Consider the following 19,805-nt stretch of genomic DNA (forward strand, 5'->3'; position numbering starts at 1 on the left):
TCTTTTAACAGTATTCCTTGGTGAGCTGTTAAAATACAACCGTTTCCAGTACTCCAGTATGCTCAAGTATACACATTTATGCACATTTCCCACCCTGCACTAAGGATATTCCAACACATGCACTGTTCAGCCTTGTTTGTATAGTTAACAAAGGAATCCTTGACCTCTCAGCTTTCGAGAAGGTATCTGGCAACACTGAAATTACCTGGAAACTACAAGTAACAGCCTTTATTCTTCTGGTTTGATAATGCAAACGTCAGTATCGGCTAGTTGAGTTTTGTTTTGCATCCGGTTTTGGGTGAAACTCCGAGCCGAGGAAGCCTGAAATGCTTTTTACACTTAACTACCCTGTTTGCAGCATGTAATAGCTGTTGTCTTGATTTCCCTGGAAGAGGCAACTGGAGAGAAGATGGCTTCTTCTGTGGTGTCTCTTACTCTGTCCTCCCAAGTGCCCGTGATCTCAATTCAGCACTCTCCTGTAATTTTCCTTGCGTTGCGCATGTTGCTTCTCTGCGATCGTTCCAGCAATGCCACTTGTCTACCTCGCTGCTGCCGTTCCGCTGGCGTGGCTCCGTTCCCGGGTTCCCGCCGCACCTCCCGACCTGGTGCGAGCGAACGCGGGGCTTTCCCGCAGCGGGCGGCGGGCAGCGCGACTCGCGGGGTTCCGCAGCGCGGCTGGATGCTCGGGGCCTTGCGGCCTCTCCCTCCGCCGCGCCGGCTCCTCCCATGCGAGCACACGGGGCGGAGCTGCGCTTGCTGCAGGAACCTGTCCTTTAAGAGCCGCCTCCCGCCGCTGCTCAGCCCTGAGCCGCGCCCGGTGCCGCCATGGTCTCCTGGATAATCTCCCGCCTCGTGGTGTGAGTGCGTGTGGCCGGGGCGCTGGGAGGTGTGGGCCGCCGCGCGGGGCCCTTCCTCGGTGGTCCCTCGGGGGCCGCGGCCCAGAGCGGGGCTCTGGCGGTGGCGTCGGTGCTGCCCCCCGGGACCCCACGCGCGGGAAGGGGCGGCTGGGGGGCGGGCGCCCTCGCGGGTGGCTGCGGCCGCAGACGGACGGGTTCGCGCGGGCTGCTGCGGCCCACGGGCGGTGCCGAGGTGAGGGCGGCCGAGCCCCGCCCGGAGACCAGCGTCGCACCGGCATCCCGGGAGGATCCACTGCGGCCGGGGACGGTGCGGTGCGTCGCGAGGCGCTGAGGGGTCTGTTCTTCTCGTAGGCTGATCTTCGGCACCCTCTACCCCGCGTACTCCTCCTACAAGGCCGTGAAGACGAAAAACGTTAAGGAATATGTGAGTACGGGCTCACCGTGCCGCGCAGGGCCCGCCTCGTCCTTCGCGGCCGCGTCGCAAGCCCCCGTTGGCACTCCGGCTCCGCAGGGGCTCGGGTCAGCCAGGCCGCCCGAGCAGCAGCTCCAGTCGTCTCTGGAAAAGCTGCCAAGGATGGCTGCTTACTGAAATGGGAGGTTTCAACCCGTAAATGTGGGCTGTATTTTCTCAGCGATGCTGAGTGACGAAGGGAAAGTGGGGGAAACACTGCAGTCTGGAAGCATATGAAAGTCCAGGACAAGTTCTTTCTTGTGACTTTAACCTTCCTTCTTGTGTCCTTTACTGCTTTTTCAGTACTACTTTTGTTTTCTTCCAAAGGGTTGAATAATCCTGCTCGGTTTGTGGCTTCCTATCCACTTTGCTTGCGATCCGTGTTTTATGTTGGTTAAAACTTCATTCTCCTTCCCTTCTGGAACTGTTTCCCTCTCTACACCCTTGCTGCAATTACCATATTTACAACATCAGATGTTTTTTTGTGAGGTAGTGTGTTGCCTTCTTACAGAAGTGATGTTCTAAGTGGATCACTTGAGACAGGACCTATGATGTGGAAAAGTATGGCATTAATTTTTTGGGTTTTGTTTAGTGATTCAGTGGTGTAGGTTTCCTGAAGTAGTTAGTCTGGATTGCTGCAGCAGAGTGGTTCAAGAAAATGTATTTGAACTGCTAAAACTTACATAATTAATTATTTTTCCTTGAGAGGACGGCATCAGAAATAAGCAGTTAGATGTTGGACTGCCATCTGTCTAATTCACTTACATTTGAAACACTTCTTCCTTTTCAACGCAAGTGGAAATACAGGAGAAAACATAGCAGAAGGGGCAATATCTGTTCAAACTGTTCTTCATGTGAAAAGTCAGCAGAAAACTTGAATGCTGTACTGCCCATTTTCAAGTCTAGCTCTTTTATGTACTACTGCTTGCTCATAGTGCTTACGAACTGGTTAGGGTTTGGTGGTGGAGAAAGGTCTTTGAGGTGTATCTCTGCTAAAGTGGTGTATTGAAGCTTGACTTGACACAGACAAAGCTACCACAAACAGTTTGTCAGTGACATCAGAGCGCAGTGCAAATTTACTGTTCTCTACCACCATGATAAAAATTCAGGATAAATGCTTGAGCAGTTGTGGCAAACTACTTCTAGTAGCTCAGATTGTCCTAAAAGCAATTTCTTTCTTTTTACATGTCGTCTTCAGCATTGGTCAAGTCTACGTTCCAGTTACGCTTTTGTGTGTGCTGAATTCGTTTAGGTTCTTGGTGCAAGCTGGGGAGACTGTATATGTGCCTGAAGCTGGTCATCGTCAGGGTGAGCAGCAAATGACTCCTGACTCCTCTTAGTAAACTGAAAAAAAAATGCAGCCTCATTCAACCCACAGTTTTGGAAGGTGTTTGTACTCTGTCGTAAGAAAAAAAAGAGGGCTTCTTCCCATCTGTTTTCTGCTCTTTCAGGTCATCTGCAGGGACTTCTAAAACTAGGAGCAGGATCCTTCTAGTTTGTTTAGGAGCTATACTTCTTGTTTTCTTTGGCTTTAGAGCATAGGGTGACAGGTGCCAGAAGGAGACAGAGGCAAGAGACCTGTGTCCAATATCAAAGATGTGAACATGAAGTTTATTTAAACAGTAACAAAACAAAGTTTTCTGTTCTCAGTTCATACTCCTGAGCATTCTGTTAGCAGAGTGAAAAATAAGCACCAAGCTTACACTAAGGCTGCCTACAGTGACCCCTTTTGAGTGACATCTACTAATATATGTAAATGAAATAGTTTTCACTAAGAAAATGGAGACATGTAAGTTCACTGCTTTGTATTTAATCCCATTTAGAGACAAAATGTCAGCCAGAGATCAATCAGGATCCTTTTTTGAATTCTTTAATCAACTCCTACCTAATCTCTTGGATAGAAAAATCTTCTGCACAGTTTGTCATCTTATTATTCACAACCTTTTCCAGATGTTTCATGAAGATGAGCAGCACAGATCTCAACACTGATTCCTGTGGGATTCCACTGGTAACTTTCCTCATTGTGAAAAGTGGCCATTTACTTTTATCCTTTGTTTCCTTTTTTTTTTAACCAATTGTTAATGCTCAATAGTCCCTTCATTTTTACCCCTGACGATTTTGTTTCTTTAAGTGTTTGTATAGACCTGTTAGAAACTATTTAGAAACTTCATATACCCTTGCCCTGTAAGGAAAGCACTGTAGCTAGCAGAGTCTTATGGAAACCTAAGAGTTCTGCTATACTTGTGAATTTTTTTTTTTTTTTCTAAAAAATCTTCGTTTTCGTACATATATGTAGGTATTTGTTAATTGCTTTTATTACTATTATTGCCTTCATTTTGCCTAATGCTGAAGTAAGATTTACTGGTGTATAGGTTTTCTGAAATCTCTCACCCTTTTGGATCCCTTTCTGCAAACTTAGATTTATCATTATTCACACACTTCTTCATACAAGAGCTGATTCACATTGCTGCACCGAGGACTTAATCTTTCTTTTTGAAAAGTTGCTTTAGATCAGCTGAATGACATCTGGTCTTGTCCAAACTGATGATACAAGAAAAAAAAAAAAAAAAGGCAGGAGAGAGCCATACAATACAAGTTTATGCTATTTTCTGTTGTGAAAGAGAGAGTTTGCAGTACAGTGGAAATAATTTGGATTATTAACCACTATCTTCTAAACCATTGACTGTGTTAGAGCAGCTGGAGGCAGATTAATTTTCTTTTATGAGAAACATGTGGAGGGTCTTTCCAGAACAAACCACCAAATTTTCCAACACATGCAAGGTTGGGGAAATACCTGCTTTTATAGTATTTGTTGTAACAAGGATTGTCAACATGTCTTTATTGTATGAACATAATTGTTCATGTAATTTTAATAGATTGATTAATGTGTAGATTTAGTATGTGGCATTTCCCTGATTCTGTTTAGTTCTTTTTTCTCATTCTTGATGACACTGAGAGTGTTAAATTTTTTTTTAATTGAGGTGTCCTCTTCATTTATCTGCTACTCATGCTCTTTTAAAATTCTCAACAGGGTAGAAAACTAGCAATTTTCCCTTATAATTCAGCTGACCCCTCTTGAGGGGTAAGCTGAATGAATTCTTGGCTTGTAGCTGAGAAACCAGTTACCAAAACAGCAGAGTGCATCTGTGTTTATTAAGGGGGGGAATTATTTTGTGCTTTGAAAGACGTACTGTCCCAGATAAAGGTGTGAGGAAGTAGAGGGGTACATAAAAGGCATCCAAATGTGTCATAACAGTACATACATCTACTCTAAACCTTAAACAAGAAGATTAGGTTGATGTGGCGTGTTCTTTGCTTTTTTACGTCTCTCAGTGAGCCTTTATTTAAAAAGAAAAATTAATTGCTTGTGTGATTTCTGGGAGTAATTATTAAAGCAAAGAATGCTTACTAGTGAGTTGGCACAAAATATGTTTCTTGGTTTGTTGTTTTTCTTTTTTCCTAAGGAAAAATGTTACATCAGGAAAATACGGGGCTGCAGCTGAAACTTAAGCTTTTACATATGTATGTGTATATTTTTTTTTTATGGTGTTCATGATATATGGAAGAGTGTAACTTCTTGAAGTGAACAGATAAATCCTTTTGGATGGGTCATTTGGGACCTTAATGCTGTTGCACCATAATGTTGCTCCAGGGCATGCATTCATCAATGTATCTGTATGTGTTTATTTAGAGCACAGTAATCCTACATGTTTTCTCAGACCAAAATGTACTGTTTAGTATGTGTCCATTACAGATTATATATGCCTTCTTTTTGAATCCATCTTAATGTGTGGAGATGAGTCATTTATACTGAGAAGACATTTTACTTTTCTTTCTGGTTCTGATGTATGTCCGTTGAATGACTGCTCTTTTGCAGGTGAAGTGGATGATGTACTGGATTGTGTTTGCCTTTTTCACCACTGCAGAAACACTTACAGACATTGTTCTTTCTTGGTGAGTTCCTTAGTGGCATGTTGTGGGGGGGGTTTTTGTTATTGCTGTGTCTTTGGTTTGGGTTTTTGCCTTTTTTTAAGCAGAGAGGAGAAGTGTAAGGATGCTAAGAAAATAAACTGTCTCCTTTAGGAGTTTTCAATCCCTGTGAAGAATTAGCAGGTTTCGCGATACTGTGGGTAGTAGCTGCCATCTTAGCTGTTTCAACTCCTTTGTTTGCAAAGTTCGGGTAAATGCATGGTATCTGTAAAAGGATCTTCATCCATTCATAACTGGAAATATTTTTGAGAAGCTGTTAATGTGAACTGGTACAGTTTGAAAAACGATAGTCTAAAAAACACCTTAAAAATGGTAGAAGGAAGGAACTTATTTTGCTTTGACAGCCTTTTATGTGGAAGAACAGGTCACATGCATGTCGGTGCTGTGATTGGTTTGCATGATGAACTTCGCTTCCACTAGGAAGGGCAGGACAGACTGGAATAGAAGGAAGCAGATTCTTACTCCATTCAGTGCTCTGTGTCATGCTTGGCAATATGGAGGTCTCCAAAAATGACAATTCATTGTTACAGGGCTTCAACTGAACCTTTGAAACAGGGTGTCTTCAGTTGCTTCATGGCTTTAATCTTTGAGCTTTGCATATGTCTCTGAAACAATGTTAGTCAAGACTTTCGTCTTCTTACAAATCATGAAGTACTATACATGCCTTACAAAAGTGCTCAGCAGCTTTGTTTCTACCTACATAAAATCTGAAAAGTAGACAAAGCTCGAAAAAGTATAAGAACAGCTTATTCACTTAAAGGACTTCTGAAAACAGAAGTTTCTTCCTGCTAATTGTGTTGGTAGAGAATTTGCATTCACTTGTTTCAATCTCTGCAATTGGATCTTCTCAGACTTTATTGGGTATGGGTTAGAGAGGACAGACATACGTTCTGCCTGCTCATTTTTGTTTACACTGGCCCTGCTTATGTGTCTTATCTGAGGAGTATCTGTTGGAAGTTTCAGAAACAGCCATCAGCTCTAGCAGAAATGTGACATTACTAAGATACATAGTTGAAAGTTTTGGAAATTGAGAAGGGAAGCTAATGTGATATTAACATCCTGTGGATGCTCTCTGAAGAAACTTCAGAATGATGAGAGTAGCTATCAGATTGTAATTTGGTGTGTTTGCAGGGCTGAGAGATGCCCTGTTTATGGAGTTTTCATGGCTATGGATGAAAGACTAAATGATACTCGAAGAAGGTATGTCCTAGGATTCTAAAAAGGGTTCTGCTTTTCTGACCTGAACAATCGATTCTCTTGTTTCTGAGCCTTTACCTTGCCTACACTCTTTCTGCCTGTGCTGCTCTCTGCTAATTATCTCCATCTGTGCTGATCTTGATTCCAGTTCTCCATCTTTCTCTTTCTTCTTCCTTTTTTTTTTTTTCTTTCCTCTTTCTCTCAGGTTTCCCTTTTATTTCGAGCTGAAAATTGCATTTGTGATTTGGCTGCTCTCCCCTTACACCAAGGGCTCCAGTGTCCTCTACAGGAAGTTTGTGCACCCAACGCTCTCCAATAAGGAGAAGGTACTTGCTTGTTGCTTGAAGATACTGACCTGTCCGGGAACTGACTGACTTCTGATTCAGTTATGCCACAATAAAAACTGAAATCAGTGAATCTTGCTTGTGCTGACCTTAGTGAACGTAGAATGATTCTGTGTCTGACAGTGATGTCATACTGCAGCTTACTGAAGATTGCAGTGTAGCCAATAGTTTGCCTAATGCTTAGAAAGCATGTTTGGCTAACCCAGTGTCATGAGCCCTTACAGTCACTGTCAGTAGTTAAACCTTTTGAATTACAATAGGAGAAGCATATTCTGTGGCCAGTCTGTTTTTTTCACATTGTTGGTATAAGCAACTGCTTTGTTTCAGTTGTTATAATTTGGAAATAGCATACTGTATTTTAAAGCTGCATTTACATGCTTTCTGTAATTAGCAGAGAAACTCAAGTTATGTGATCAATGACACCTGATGCTAGTAGCCTGAAAAAAAGTGTCAGATGAGCTTTGTGTTTTTAAGGGGGATGATGGGGAAACTTCGATCGTGTTTGTACAAGCAGCTAAATGCCATGTTCCATGTTGCATTCCTAGGAAATTGATGAATACATTACTCAGGCTTGTGACAAGAGCTACGAAACCATGATGCGAGTTGGCAAGAGGGGGTTAAACCTTGCTGCCAATGCAGCAGTTACTGCAGCTGCAAAGGTAATGCAGTGCCTTCTGTAATATTCATGAATTCTCCAGCAGTTTATTTTTGTGTACCAGCAGTTAGGTGTTGTGGGTCTGTTAGGGATACTAATATTTGTTTGGCAGCAACCTACTTTTCCTTCCTTCCAGTTTGCCCTGCAGATAATCCCATCCTTTGACTTAGAAAAAGTAGAGGGGGAGTGGAATGAATTTTGCTTTAACCTCTTACTTGTTGTTTTCCCTTCTCTGTTTTTTTCAGAGTACCCTAGTGGGGAATAGGGCACCTTTGCTCCTCTTCTGAATGAATGATCCCATGTGAGATGATCTTGATGAGGTGCCTTTCACCCTAATTTTATGTCCTCTTAGGGCCAGGGAGTTTTGTCTGAGAAGCTTCGAAGTTTCAGCATGCAGGATCTCACTCTGATCCGAGATGAAGATAATGTGCATATGCGAAGCCGTGATCCACAGCTGCACCCCTCTGCTGCGAGTCTTCTGGAGACTATTGAAGACTCAGGTACAGAGCAGCTGCTGGGCCATTGTGTGAGACCTCAGACTGTGAGCCAGGAGGCTTCCCTAAGCCTTGGGTCTCAGAAAGGACTACAAGATTGTAAATTATCTGGGAGAAGTTGCACTGTCTTCCCTAGAGCCTTCTCATTTCATATACGTCTCTATTCTTGTCCCATACTTAACCCACAGTCTTTATTCTAGATGGGCTCTCTGTCGTGTTCCTTGAGGATGGGCCATTTTAAACCTCATGAGATTCTTTTAAGAGTATTTGCTAAAACTTTTGCTCTTGTTCCTTAGCTTCCTGTTACTCCTCAGGAGAGGAGAGCAGTGTGGCACATCGATCTAATGGAACCCCGTCAGATACTAGAACAGACCCATCAGATGAAGATGCAGGAGACAAACTTCCTAAACGTACCCAGAGTCTCAAAACTCCTAAAAAGGTGATGAAAACTGAAGTGAGTTGGTGTATAGATAATTTCCAGCACTGACATTGATTTTTGAACTTGGGTGGAAGGCTCTAGCTTTATAGTCTCAGCATTTAAAAGCTGTATGTATAAATTTTGTTAGACTGTCTTTTCTAGTTGAGTCCTACATCAGAGGACCTGTCGTGTACTTGCTATACTTGTCTCTAGCTTTTGCATTTTTATCATGCCTGTAAGCCTCTGTCATAAGCCAGAACCCAGCTTTTCTTTCATTTGGGTTTTGTATTGAAGGGTGGAGAATTGGATATTTTTACCGTGTTTTGTTGACAATATCCTCTCTCCTATCTGCTACAGTCTGAATACATAATAGTAACATTTATCCCTAGGGCAGCCACTTTCTCTTAATCTAAATGCAGCAGTTGTGTACCCTCTTAGGCCTCCCTTGACGTTTACACATTAGGTATGGGAAATTACACCAGTCCCCACCTACCCCATTCCTGGAGTTTGTTCTCAAAGTTTGAGTAACTAGTGATTGCTCAGTCATCTCCTTATGTTCACATGATGATCCAAGGTATTTACAGCCATTCAGATGGGACATGAGATGCCTGATTTCTTAATATTAAAATAAACCATACAGGAAAGGAAATGCAGTTGTGTCCAAGAATCACTTGAGCTTAGCAATCTTTTTTCAAGTGTTTTCAGGTGTGTTTTGTAGAAAGTGCTTTTTGAGGTGATGCTTTCCAGGTCTTGACACTTGCTTGAGTGTTTCTTATGGTTTGATTTGTACATGGTAAAATGCTTCTTCCTTTTTATGAAGTTACGGTCCTATTTGCTTGATTCAACTTGGACTTCTAATGTTATTATTTTTATCTAAGATAAAGAATGCTATATAACTGATTCACATTGTCGAGCTATTCAGGCTAAATATTAAATAGTTTGAAGGAAAGTAATTGCTTAGGGCATGATTTTAAGTTGTACTGTTAACCTAATTTTACAGTATACGGGAAACCTTTGCATGTGCTTAAGCGCTCCTTGTAATAGAATCACAGAATAATTGAGGTTGGAGGGGTTCTCTGAATTCACCTGGTTCAAACCCACTGCTTGTGTAGAGCCAGTTCCCAGGACCAGGTCCAGGTGGCGTTTGATTTTCTCCAAGAATGGACATCTGTGTCCAAAGATGCATTTTAATTTATCTAGGATCTTTCTATGGCTTATTTCTGAGTTGACCCCTCTTCTTTCTTGTCTTCTGTATTAGACAGGAGCAGGGAAACAAGAGGCTCAAAATTTGAGTGGAAGCTTCCTAGTGAGGACTTTTCAAAGTGAAATTATAAAAAGACAGAAAGAGCTCTTCTATGCTGTTGGTTGTGAATACAGAAGTACTGATAAAGCCCTTTGCAGGCGTATTGGTATTTATGCTCAGATTGTTGGATCTTTGGGTCAGATGCAGGGCTTATAGGAGGTCTTTGAGAGATTGCCAGCCAGGGCTGAATGCATCATAGATTAATAAATGTGCTCTTCTTACCAATATCTAGAATGAAAGACACAGAAGTGAAGTGTGCAAATTAGTTCAGGATGTTTCTACAGCTTTCAGAGAACTGCACTGGTGATGGAAGTTAAGCAGAAAAGTTAGAGCAGTGATATGTTATGTGAATGTTACCAGTCAGAAGTATCTATGTTTAACCTTTTGTTTGGATAACTGGCTTTGATTTTACTACTGTACCTTGTTTTAGAATACCTTTTCTTGGTTGCTATTTGATGGATATGTTGAGTGATTTGTTTATTGAAAAAAAAAAAAACAACCAAAAAAGTTAAATAGACATTTTGAGACAACAGATGACAGTTGGGTCATGTTGTAGTTCTTTCATTCTGTTTTTACTCCATTCTTGCATCTTTCTGTTACACATTTAGGTGTTAAAATAAACTAGCCTAAGATGCCTCTTTTTATTTCTCCTCAGCTTCCAGTGAGAAGTGTAAAAGCCCGCCCTAAGAAGAAAGCTGCTGGCTCTCTTGCTTCTGGCGAGTCATCCTAAGGCGACCTCCCCCTCTCAGCACCTGTCTCTCTCCTGGGATTTGCCTTTCGCTTTTGTGGGGAAACTCTCCAAAGGAAGGGAGCTGAGATTCTTGTACATAACCGATACTGCTTTACAGAGCTCTTTCCAAGGCAAGGGGGAGGCTGGGATTCAGAAGGCAGAGTAGAGGATACAAATCCTCAGGAATTTTCTCCTTTTCATCTCTCTGTTGGAGAGAATGCTGATATGTCTGTACATAGCCAGTTGCTTTGGAATTCCCACTGTATAACTCTAGTTGAGAATCTTTGCTGGGAAAACTGACTAGGGTTAGAGACATCCATTGCACAGAAGCTGGAAAAATACTAGACACTTGAGTTCCGCAGGGTGGGTGGCTATCTAAAATGTCTTATCTTGCTCTGGGTATTCTCCTGCAGCTGTGTGTTGTTAAGAAGTGCCCACCGTGAGTTGTGTTCCTTAAGAATGGACTGTACCTAATATGTCCATCACCTTTGAGAAAGTGACTGAAGTGATGTGTGCCGAGTGCTTTTGAACATAAAGGACTGGCTCATGGGAGGTATATGCTAGATTCCCACTACTCATACTGGAAGATGAGGAGATTGGTTTTTATTTTATTTTTTCTGGAAGGGAGATAATTGGAAAAACTGATAAAGGAAATGTGCTATTACAAGCACATTATATGATAGAGTAGGTAGAAGTTATTATTGAGAAGGAAAGTTCAGCGTCTCTTAAGTTTTGGCTCTTTTTGAAACTGCTTGAATTTTATTTCAGGTTCTAATGCTCACTTTGACTCCTGTGAGAGCATCAGAATGAGGTGGGTCTCATGCAGTTCGATGGCAGACATACTCGCTTTGCCATTTAGCAGTTGAACTCATTGTCATTGTGTTGCTTGTTACTTCAGACAAATTCTTTTATTCTAGAAGATGTCTGGGGAAAATCTGTCTCAAAATAGTCTGTGGGCATACTTGAGAATTTCAGAAGCCCTCACTTGTCAGCTTTAGGAGAGCCAATCCTCAGGACACGAGAACTGAAACAGTTGGTTGAATTAACAGTTGTGTTCCTCTAACTTCAGGATTTCGTTTATGGGGGATAAAAAGCAAGCACTAGGGCACAATACTGGTTAATACTAATTAATCTGTCCTCTTGCTTTATCCTGCTGCAGCCCTTGCACAGATTTTCTGTCTGACATGTGCCATGCTTATCGGTGTCCTGAGACTCAAGAAATACTTAACGCTTGGGACAGAAAACGACAAGGAATGTAGAATATGTATTGTGGGAGGGAAATTGTAGTGCTGCAGAAAAAAATTTGCATAATGACAAGCCATGCTAGTCTCTTGAACGTTGTTATGGGGAGGACCCCTGTACACGTACCAGCTGAGCCAATGAAAATTTAAGAGTAGGGTTCCTGTTACCAAGATCTATAATGAAGGTGCACCATTATAGACACGGGTGTCTGAATTAATACTTGATGGTCTTAATTTTTACTGAAATTAGTTACCAAAGGAACCTGGCTCCTACATGCAGGTGTTTGCGTCTCATACTTTTGCTGTCACATTTCTGAAATTACAGTGAATTCTTCACAGAGCCCAGTATTTTGCTGTTGACAAGGTATAAAAGCAATTCTGCAGCTAATGCTCCACAAGTATTTCTGTCCTAGAGAATAGCCTTTCAAAAGTTTATAAAGTTGAAGATTAGGACTGCATTTTTTTTATTGTTTTCCATTGTCTTGGTGACAGATTGTTTGCTGTTGAATTCACCAGTTATTTCAGGAAGCCAGTTAAGTTGGGTTTACTATTTTCTGTAGATTTTAAAAATTTAAACTTTACAGTCCACCTTAGAAACTTGCGTCTTGTCAGAAATATATGTCCTAAATTATCCACAAGCCCTTATCCAGAAGCCAGTAGAAAATCCTTGATTTGGTTCTGCATTTCATAAAAAAACCCCAATTATTTTGTTCTTTTTTAGTTTATTAGAAAACTTCATATTCATGTCTTACTAGCACATGCAAATGCATGTCCTGAAGCAGGACTACTTTCTGTTTCCAAATTAAATTCCTCTCTCCGGACAACAGATAAAATCTTTCATGGTTGTGTGGAAGATCCAGTTGTGAGGAATTTCTGTCCTAGATTTTAACTGTACTGAGCAAGAGAGAACCATTGTTCTTTATGTACCAAGTATGTCTATGACCATGTTTCTTGATTTTTACTTTTTTAAAATTAAAATTGTGCATAGCAAATTATTTATGTAAATCATTGTGAGGGACTTGATTTGGAAGCCAAGTCTTCCCTTGTGCTGATCTTCTTGCCCTTTCCTTGTGCATGCACTGTGGTAGTCTACGATTACTGGATTTCCATGGAGCGACTTTCCAGAATCTTCTCTAGAATCCATTTATTTGTCATGGCTTTTCTGCTTTGAAGCACAGAAAGAATTTCTGAAGATTCAGTTCTAGTATTTGGATTAATCTTTGTCTTCCTGAGCTGGGGCTTGTGCTAAGTAGCTTTTACTTAGCATTGATGCTTGATGTCGTTAGCTTGTGGGTAAATATGGGTCAATTTTACTCTGACTTTTGTTTATACAGGGGAAATGGCTTTTGGTTGCAAGAGGGTGTCTACAGTAGAGTCAGGGACTATCTAGTGTGTGATATGAAGCTGATGATGTCAAGCAGCAGAACTTACCCAGAGCAAGACCAATGTTTTAGCATGGATACTGTTTTCTTCTAGTACGAATGTGACTGCTAGATTGTGCTTTGCTTGATCAAAGCCACTGCAGATCTACCACCGCCCACGTGACCTCTTAGTGAGTTTCGAGATATAGTTCTGCATTGGATGCACTGTCTTGCATAGAAATTCTCTTGTTAATGAGAACGCTGAATGTGCTGTTTTGATAAAACGCTTTTATCAGCTGCTGTTCGGTGTTTTCAACAGGAAATGCTGGAATGTAGTTTCTCTTCAGTATCATCTGTGGGCTTCATCATGCAATTAAGCAAATGGTTAAATCTTCACCTACCAGTAGAACCCTGTTGTGTTTGGTAAATGTTCAGAGCCTTTTCCTAATCTGGCTGGCCATAGAGAGAAGTGCAGTAACAGAAAATGATACTTGAAGGTGGGGGCTGAAGAGGGTGGTATGTGTGTGTCAAACTTCGTGTGCCTAAAAGTTACCCTAAAATACCTGTACCATGACATACATAGTTGAAGCCATGACTGCCTTTTGAAAAGAAATGTTTTATTTTCATGCTGTGTGGTAGTACGAGTCAGTGTTTTGCTGTTGGAAAAGAAAATACTGAAATGTGGTTTCCTGTGTGAGAAACTTAATGATTTGTTGCATAAAAGGGAAAAATGTTTTCTTGTTTGGCAGTAATCCTCCGTGGTGGGTAAGAAATATGAAAATACAGGGGAAACAACTGTCAGGTTTTAAACCTTTACACTTTACCTAAACATCATTGTTACCTACTTTTTTAAAATCGAGTTTGTGATTCTCCAGCTTTACATTTTTGGGACTGATTTCCTTTAGACTAGAGTGATTTCCTTAGTAGGTAGAGCGTATATATAGAGAGGGGTGCTGGTGTTCTTAAAATTGCAAAGCTTGTTCTGGGGAAGTTTCACCTTTCCTCATTTTAGTGAATTGATTTCCATTCATTGTGCTTTTGCGGTGCTGGGCTTTCTTTTATACATCCCTCTTGGAAGTATGACTCCCTCACAAAATACTTCCTTAGAAAGCAAGATTTCTAGAGAACCACAACTTTGCAGAAATGGTTATTTGTTCTGTGCCATCTTAATCAGCAGGAACTTTAGTGCCTTAGGAGAAAAGTAAGATCTCTATGGAGAACTGTGCTGGTTCTCTGATCTACGCATAGCATTGTATTAGGGAGACTCACAAGTTAACTGTGAAGTGTCATTGTGTGTTTGAGAGCAGCTGTTGAATTTAGCTGTTTCCTTTCTGTCTTCCAAAGTTGCATATAATGCTGGAAAGTGTGAATTGCTCCCTAAGAGAGATATCTGGGGGAAAAAAAAAAGTTGTATTCTAATGTGACAACACGTATTGTCACATTACTGCTTGCTGGGCAGATGCTGAATGACACCTCTGTGTAACTGGTCTGTACTATAGCTTTTCTTGCTGTAGCCACTAGGAGTTTGTAATGTGCTGTCTGGCTGAAGCATCTTTTGGTGCTGCTTTGTGGGTTGTCTTGCAAAGCCAGAGATGTGAAAAACCAGGAAAGCACTGCATGAGTTACATGAGTTTGTAGAACCATAGTGGTTCAGGTCAGAGTTGGAAGGGGCCTCCGGGGGTCATCTGGTTCAACCTCACAATTCAGTACAGGGCCACCCACTGCCAGTTCCTGTGTGCTATTTCTGGCCTGGAATCTGTTGAGTTTAATGTTTAAGAGCTGATAATATGTGCAGAAATGCATATGCTGTATGGGAATGTGTTTCAGTGTTACTGAGGAGAAATGTTTCCTGATCACTTTTCATCTAGAATTTGGCTCTGTTGCAAGACGCTATAAACATAACTCGTTCTTAATGTTCCTTACAGGTATTGTTAAAAAGCCTAGAGGCCTCAAAAAAGATCTTGAGGTATGCAGATTAATTGTGGAAACAGTTGGTTTTAACAGTAAATGGACACAATAACTGCATAGCAGCTAAGAACCTGTCCTGTGAGATAGATAGATAGCATTAGAGTAGAAAATGAGCTGTGTATTTTACAGAGTTGTCCACTAAATACTGCTAACTTTCTGAGCCTCAAGCAACACTTAAACTGTGCATTGTACAGATGAGAGCTTGATTTCTTTTTTGAGCCTGATTTCTCGCTTGGGGTCAGTCTCTGTCTGTCTCCCTCCCTCCCTTCCCCCTTTGCTTCTCCCTGCCCCCTCCCAATCCCTTTCAAACTGGGCTTGAGCTACATACATTGAGATTCTTCAAACTTTCATCCTTTCAGAACAATAAAGTTTTACCTCAGCAGGCAACTGATCTGCAGGGAGGACCAGATGAATATCAAGTATCTCTCGTCACTTTTGTAGATGTGTTACGCTGGAGAAGCATTAGCAGGAAGCTTCAGAGGATATGTTTGCCTGGGAAATTCTACCCTCTGCTCCCTGCCAAAGCCTGCATTTTTGGGTGAACTAAATGCCGGACTTAGCTATGCTCATATGCAGTTATCTGCAGAATCCCACAATTCAATGTCAGAATTTCCAGTGCTCTATTATAGATGATAACAGGAATTAAAATAATACAAATTGAAAAGTGGCAAATTGTGGTGGGGTTTTTTTGCAACTTTGCAGGTAAATTTAGGTCATTGCTATATACGCCTAAAATCTTTGCCTAAAGCCCCTTGCAAACTATCTGTTACTTTCTCGCTCTCTTTCTGAGCTCCTGTTCTTCTGCGAATTGGTTCTGTTTTTTATGTTTACTCTTATTAAGCAAGGGCTGGCTTCCATTTTACTGACTGGAGATGTGAAATATACTGTATTAGAGCTGTCATTTTGCTTTTTCTTTTGTTATTTAAACCTATGACCTACATTGATATGTGTAAATGGTACAACAAGGCCTAAGGCTAGATTCCCAGGTGGAATGTAAGCATCTATTGCAAATAGCATAGTTTGACATATTTCCCTTTTCTTGCAGTGGTTTCTGGCTGAAATGTGCTTACAGCAGACCCTTTGGTCAAGAGCATTCTATCAGCATTTAACCAGATAATGTTAGAAGCAGCATTTATGGGAATAATGCAAAAATAAGTGAACACTAAAGGAGCAAAAGCTCAAGTCTTCTGTAATATATAACTGTCGAGGCTATGTAAAACCCTAAAGCATTTCTGGCAGCAGTGGAAATGCATTGCTGTACAGACTTTCAAAGATAGGGCATTCAGTCGTGGTCTTTGTAGCAGGTTTGGGAGTAAAGTTAGTTTGGATGGCAAGCATATGAAGTTTTACATACCAAGGAACTAAGTTTTTATCAAAAGTAATGCTTAGTAACTTACCAAAAAGAAAAAAATTGACTAAAATTATAAAATGGAGAGAAATTTTCCTGATTGTCAAACCTAGTATTGAATATAAACTTTCTGTGTTTGTGTTGCTGCCTTATTTGGGAAAGCACTGCATTAATGGACTCGTCATTTCTGACTCCTCTCTTAGATTATTTCTGAAATGAATCACAAATTAGAGATGCTCGAGTTTGACTCGGCATTTTAACATCCAAGTCCCCGGTTAGCACCGTGTTGATCTAAAGGCAGTACGGCACTAGGAGGGTTGTGAATTACTTTTTGTCCACTAGAGGGTATAAGCATAACATAAAACCACTGAGCATGAGAGAGCAGAGACAGGTCTAGTAACAGTTAGTTCAATTATGGCAGTTGAACAGCAATATTTCCTAGGTATGAGTGAAGGTCCTCCTTGGGGGTGAGGGGGAAAACAACCTGGGGCTCTTACTGGAGAAATATGAAATAATACTGCTGTTAACCTCTGACGGAAAAGGCTATTCTGGGCATTCTAATTGAGCCACTGTCCAGTGGGGCTTGCTGAGACAATAGCATTACAGAATAACTGTCCTCACTTTTTAATTTTTGCGGCACATTCAAGCCATTTTCTAGCTGTAGGAAGCAGCTCTGAAAATGGCAATGTTTGTGATTCCCCCCTCTCCACAGCCCTATTCCCCCCGCCAGCTTTTGCAGTTGTGCGTTGCTCTACTTTATACTCTGGATTTTAGTAGTATTTCCTGGTAAGGATGAGTATTTTCTTTCAGTTGGCTCTATTTTCTCTGAAAAGAGAAGCAGCTTTAATCTAAAAATACAGATGTATCTAATGTTACTATGGTAATTTGTGACCATGGCAACAGAGAGTTAGCATTCTGAAGAACAGACACAGATTTGCTTGGTTTTTTGGTTGGTTGGTTTTTTGGGGTTTTCTTAAAGTCAGTGACCTAATTAATGGTGCACACATTTCACAAAATGAACTTGACTTTTCATATTTGTTAACCATACAGGATAATACGGGTCCGTGGGATTTTGACATTCTTACGTGGAAAAGCTGATGTTAGAGCATAATGTAACAGTTTGAGATTCTTTCTAATTTGAGAAATTCTTTTCTTTGCAACAGCATAGATGGAGACTTGCAGATTGAAGGTGGATCCAGGACATACCAGGATGTTTCTGTAGGAAAGAGAAATAGAATCTAGAATAGTCCCGGGGATTCTTGAATGTCAGATTTTGGGGGGAAAAGCAAGAAGAACAAAATATATTCGTTTCTATTTTCCCATCATATGATCAGCATTTGGTAAACCAACACAGTGCTTTTGGGCAGGTGCTAAATTTCAAGTACGAGTTGTGGATTATCCTGACGTGCCCCATCCCAAGAGCATGTAGTGCATTCTATGAAACATTTAGTAATGATTTAAAGAGTTATAAGAAATTAACTTATTATTGAGGGAGGTAGGAATGGGCTTTTGTGGGTAAGCCTTGTATGTAGTGTATTTATGTCTGCCAGTATAGAGCTAACATAAAGGGTCTCTACTGTCAACAGTCAATGTTGGTTTTATAGTAAGTGTGCTGATGTAAGTTTAGCCAAAACCAAACCGCAGATTTTTTTCCAATTTTTTCCTTTTTCCTAGGCTCTGTTGGGAAATCTAGCAACTGAATGGAAATTATAACATTGCTGCTATCGCTTGCTTATTTGGGGCGATGAATATATTGCATTAAATAGAATTAAGCAGCATTTAATAGCTTAATTTTTGTAAAAGCCAGCTGTTGTGACCATTCTGTATTTACCACAAGAATAAGGTAACTGATGGCTGGAACCACTGTAGTGCAGGAAGGCTACTACTTCTGAAAAGGGAAAGCAGAGAAAAGGCCAATGCAAACCCAATTGGTTCAGGTAGTGCAGTCTCCCATCTCTGATACTGCTCAGTTTATTTGATGACCAGAGGGTAGTTTGGAATTAAACACACATTGGAAAACGCCTCATTATGACACTTGTCAGCTTTTTACCCTTGTGCTGAAGCACAGTGGTGTTAAATGACTGGGTTAATGGAGTTTTCCTAAGAAGAGCAGTTGTTGGAATTCTGTCACTTACTTTTGTAGTCATTAAGTTTGGTCACTTGCTGCAGTATAATGACTTAAATGTACAAAACACAGGTCTTGTGTTGTGCTTTCTTTAATACCCAGACTCTTCTTAGGTATCTTTTAACATTCTCTTTTTTGAAGTGCCTATTTTAAAGGGCCCATTGCTTATCTTTCTATCCAGAGTATAATGCAAAAGGTTTTAACAATGCAGATGTACTCTCATTCCACAGGGTGGCAACTAGTCCTTATTTCTCTTCTCAATTATTTTGTCCTTTGCCACTAGAAGTGGCTTTCCTGGCTAAGTTCCCTTCTGACGTATCAGGGTAATACACATGGAAAGACAGCCCTTCTCTTTGAGTTAAAGAGTATTTGGAAAAGCTCATTTTACTATGTCTATTCAGGCTGTATCAGCTTGCTGAAGATTGCTGAGACCAAAAAGGCATCATCCAAGGACTAAATTTTGAATGCCACTTCTTGCCGCTATCTCATGTGGGTCTCTCTGGTAAGTGGTACTCCCAGGAACAGCTGATCACAAGTCTATGATGGTACCTCTAAAGAAAAAGTTGCTGTGATGAGGTTTAGTTATTGATGTGGGTGGGGGAGAAAGGTTCTGGAGGCTATTTATTCACTTTTTTATTTCCAGTTTGTTTTGACAGATAAATGTCTCAGATACTTTGAATTTAAATCTACATGTGTCATCAGAACAGGCTTATAGATTTATTCATTGAAGGTATGGCTTTTTGTTCTTTGCTAGTGAGTTTACATACCTTTCTCCCCCCTCAGTTTCTTGCTACTGATGCCTGTGGATATTATTTTTAAAAATGCTGTTTTGTTATCTTTTCAAATTGTGCTCCTATATAATTTTAGTTTATCTTCATGTCTTAGGTGTTTAGTCTTCTGCCTTTCCCCCTCTCCATTGTTGAATGAATAAATACATGAAAATGAACACAGAGTCCTGCTATTTCTGCTATGCAAAAATAAGGCAAATTTTGGGAATCTGGTTTGTCCTGGCATTATACAGGAACATAAATGTTCCTCACTCTCAGGTTGTGTCTGCTTCCCAGCTGTTACCTGAGGATTTGGATTCATATCATGAGCGTATTTGTTAGATGGCCTTTTTGTTCCTGCAGAATAAAATACCGTTGCTGTTAAAGCATCTAGGCGACCTACCGGAGTTGTAATTGCAAATAACATTTGGGGAGGACAGAGGTTGGAAAGCATTCATATGTGCAAAGTTAGAGAATGGTGAACTATCTTTTTCTCAGTCCATGTGCAGAAGCACAAATGTTTAATCAGTACTACATAGCTGCTGTACCTAGGCAC

General features: G+C 40.8%; 1 protein-coding gene across 3 annotated transcripts; it reads left to right on the top strand.

Annotated features, from left to right (window-relative positions):
* The first annotated feature begins 742 nt into the window (after positions 1–742).
* Positions 743–19,428, top strand: REEP2 (receptor accessory protein 2). 3 transcript variants are annotated; one of them, XM_041489933.1, is made up of 9 exons: positions 743–857; positions 1,209–1,281; positions 5,186–5,262; positions 6,430–6,498; positions 6,701–6,821; positions 7,385–7,498; positions 7,847–7,994; positions 8,285–8,427; positions 10,365–19,428. In XM_041489933.1, exons 1-9 carry the CDS (start codon positions 826–828, stop codon positions 10,437–10,439), a joined length of 852 nt encoding a protein of 283 aa, XP_041345867.1. In that variant the 5' UTR covers positions 743–825; the 3' UTR covers positions 10,440–19,428. The 3 variants fall into 3 exon arrangements, with proteins under 3 accessions (XP_041345867.1, XP_041345868.1, XP_041345869.1); XM_041489934.1 differs by lacking the exon at positions 6,430–6,498; XM_041489935.1 differs by lacking the exons at positions 743–857; positions 6,430–6,498 and having other exon boundaries at positions 904–5,262; positions 6,765–6,821.
* The last annotated feature ends 377 nt before the right edge of the window (positions 19,429–19,805 follow it).

This window comes from Pyrgilauda ruficollis, unplaced genomic scaffold (assembly GCF_017590135.1).
Source record: "Pyrgilauda ruficollis isolate IOZ18807 unplaced genomic scaffold, ASM1759013v1 scaffold97, whole genome shotgun sequence".
NCBI lineage: Eukaryota > Metazoa > Chordata > Aves > Passeriformes > Passeridae > Pyrgilauda > Pyrgilauda ruficollis.

Excerpts from the sequence above, each read along its gene's own strand:
- REEP2 (XM_041489933.1), top strand. The coding sequence starts at position 826 with ATGGTCTCCTGGATAATCTCCCGCCTCGTGGT. Across the intron at positions 1,282-5,185 it reads CGAAAAACGTTAAGGAATAT|GTGAAGTGGATGATGTACTG; the intron begins GTGAGTACGGGC and ends GCTCTTTTGCAG. Across the intron at positions 7,995-8,284 it reads GGAGACTATTGAAGACTCAG|CTTCCTGTTACTCCTCAGGA; the intron begins GTACAGAGCAGC and ends CTTGTTCCTTAG.